The sequence below is a fragment of the Limulus polyphemus genome, unplaced genomic scaffold (assembly GCF_000517525.1).
Source record: "Limulus polyphemus unplaced genomic scaffold, Limulus_polyphemus-2.1.2 Scaffold3490, whole genome shotgun sequence".
Lineage (NCBI taxonomy): Eukaryota > Metazoa > Arthropoda > Merostomata > Xiphosura > Limulidae > Limulus > Limulus polyphemus.
The window spans coordinates 1-2,867 of record NW_013669100.1 but is presented as its reverse complement, the minus strand read 5'-3'; the positions used below and the strand labels follow the sequence as shown (position 1 = coordinate 2,867).

The window sequence follows — 2,867 nt, the reverse complement described above, 5'->3', positions numbered from 1 at the left end:
GATAAGGACCATGAGAAAAGCTTTGAGTGTAAGTAGTGATTTAAAACGTTTCATGTGGCAGAGTTATGCTACAGGCCGATGTGCGAGTTTTGAATCACATACTGTATAAAAATAGCAACTACTTTTGAGACAAACGAATAAAGCGGTGAATTTTAAGCAAGTGAAAATATGATATAGCAATGGATATGACAAATATAGTATTTGAAATATTATTATTATACACTCTTCCAATACTTAAAAATCCCTAAGGGACTATATTAAGAATGCAGTGATTAAAGATGTAATAGACCTAAAACTAATGTCTTATGACAAGTATAACTGTAATAGTACAATTACACTGCTTTAAAACTGAAGGGCAGCGAATGCGAAAACCTTAGAACTTAATAGTTACAATAGACAGATGTGACATTTCAGAAAAATAAACGCTAACGAATATGTATTAAACTATTCTGTTAGATACTTCTGAACTGTACAATAACAACACATTATCTACATACATATCTACACCAGTAAACCTCACTAGTTATGAACACATATACACCAGTAAACCTCAAAAAATATACATACATCAACACACTATCTATAATCACTTCTACATCAGTACACTCACTATTTATATCCACACAACATACATACAATACATTCACACCAGCACACGTCAATATTTATATCCACACAACACATATACACCTTAATCTACTAAACGTTTTTAAAAGTTTCATTGCGTAAAGTAACGGAGTCTACATATAAATTTAATACAACTATAGCTTTACTAAAATTTCCGATTCAACCTCCTTCATGAAGCAACAGATACACAAAATGATGACTAGCATTGAACAGATCCAAATAAATTTTTGGTTTTAAAGTTTACCATTAGACTAAATAATATGAACAACAAATTACCCGTGGTAGCAAGAATGTTCTGCAGCCACATACTGACAAAGAAAAGGCATAAAATATTAAATCATTCAAGGAAAAGGATCCAGCTTATATTCAACTACAGCACGGAGACAAATCTTCCTGGGACGTCTATCGTGCGGTTCGGAAACTGTAAGAGAACGAGACTAGAAGCTGCTTAGTCAAACGTCTGCAAGAACTGGGTTATCCTATGCAACGTCACATGCAGCTTGCCTTAGAATCTGTCGTTTTCGGATTAGGAACCAACTTTAGTAGCCCAGATGGTGTGTAGAGAATTACATCGATCGGCAACTCGGCAAAAGCACGAACGAACTCTAACTACGCATCTTTCATATTTATCAGCTGTTATTATGGGGCCTACAACAACTGGCCAGAAAGCGTTTTCTGATGTCAAAGTTTATATTTTGTAAAGGGTTTGTTTTTTGTTAAGCGAAAAGCTATATAATGGGCTATCTGTGTTTTGTCCAGCGCGGGTATCGAAATTCGATTTTTAGCGTTATAAGCTTTGAGACTTAACTGCCCCATTGGGGCAGTAAATTAATATGTTAAAAAACACGATCAAAGATGTAAAAAAGTATTTATTTACATAAAATGTTATAGTACGTTTTTATCTCTTTGGTTTTGTTTTTACATTACTTTAGACATTACAAAAATGTTACATATACTTGGCTTATACATATACAGTGCTGTGTATCTATATAATTAAAAGAATGTGTGTTTGGGACAGTTAAGCTGTGCAGGGTTGAAATTAGGGGCAGAGAAGTACGGACGACGTCACCACGTGCATAAGGAAGAGGTGGATGTAGATTGTAATATGTATCGTAAAGAGAAAGGTATCTGAGGAATGGACCTGTCAGCTCTCAGAGACCCATCTCAGACAGCAGTGTTTATGTTTGTTTGTTTGTTTTGAATTTCGCGCAAAGCTACAAGAGGGCTATCTGCGCTAGAGGGAAGGCAGCTAGTCATCACCACCCACCGCCAACTCTTGGGCTACTCTTTTACCAACGAATAGTGGGGTTGACCGTCACATTATAATGCCCCCACGGCTGAAAGGGCGAGCATGTTCGGTGTGACGGGGATTCGAACCCGCGACCCGCAGATTGCGAGTCGAGCTCCTTAACCACCTGGCCATGCCGGGCCTCAGTGTTTATGTGTGAATTTCTTCATTTATGTATAAACACTTAGTGCACCTGCACCGTCATCCTGATGAGTTTTAATACTTGCCCCCGACACCCAGGTTTTGAAAGCGTTACGAGATCTGGTGTCTCTTTACTCGACAAGTCTATCGGTTTGTCATTTTTTATCAGACCATTCGGCTCAAAGTCACTTTTGCGTTAGAGCTGTATCACGCGTTTTGAAATAGGTTTAACTTCACAGTCATTGATACGACTCGCACGGCCATCAGATTCGTTCATATGTGAATACTCTAGGCATTTACTTAACTATTTTAATTACTTTACCACAACCAAAAAAAAAGTTTCATATGCGAAACACGAATTTTCTCCCTAGTTCTGTATTAAAGATAAAGCTACTAACGCTGTCTACCGCCGAACCTTATTTTGAACTACTGACCACAGGGAAGGCAGCCAGTCAGCAGCGTTCAACATCCACTACCTATGCTAAGGAATTTACTGTTACTCTTATAACGCATCTACAGTTTCCTTAACTAGCAAAGTATTTAAAATGAATAACACGTTTAGTTAAAATTATTAGTAAAGTGAATATTAGGATAAAAACACCTCAGTATTCATGACCTTTCATAAGATGGTCATCTCGGTCTTCATTAGAATCAAAGGCCCATACCGCAATCAAATCTGAACTCAAAATAACAGATAATCAGTTTTACATTTGCCTACCCTTAACGCAGTAAAATATATCCTAGTGCAGAGTTAGTATCCAAGACTTATCTTCTTACAACGTTTTCTAATAGATAAGGAACAAAGAAACCC

General features: G+C 37.0%; 1 protein-coding gene across 1 annotated transcript in view; it reads right to left on the bottom strand.

The window, feature by feature from the left end:
* LOC106469444 (SRSF protein kinase 3-like) overlaps positions 1–1,115 on the bottom strand; it is a 70,747-nt gene extending 69,632 nt beyond the window's left edge. Inside the window, exon 1 of the mRNA XM_022397962.1 lies at positions 904–1,115. Coding sequence (XP_022253670.1) covers positions 904–953 — 50 coding nt within the window. The 5' untranslated portion in view covers positions 954–1,115. The remainder of the gene's footprint in view (positions 1–903) is intronic.
* Between the last annotated feature and the right edge of the window lie 1,752 nt (positions 1,116–2,867).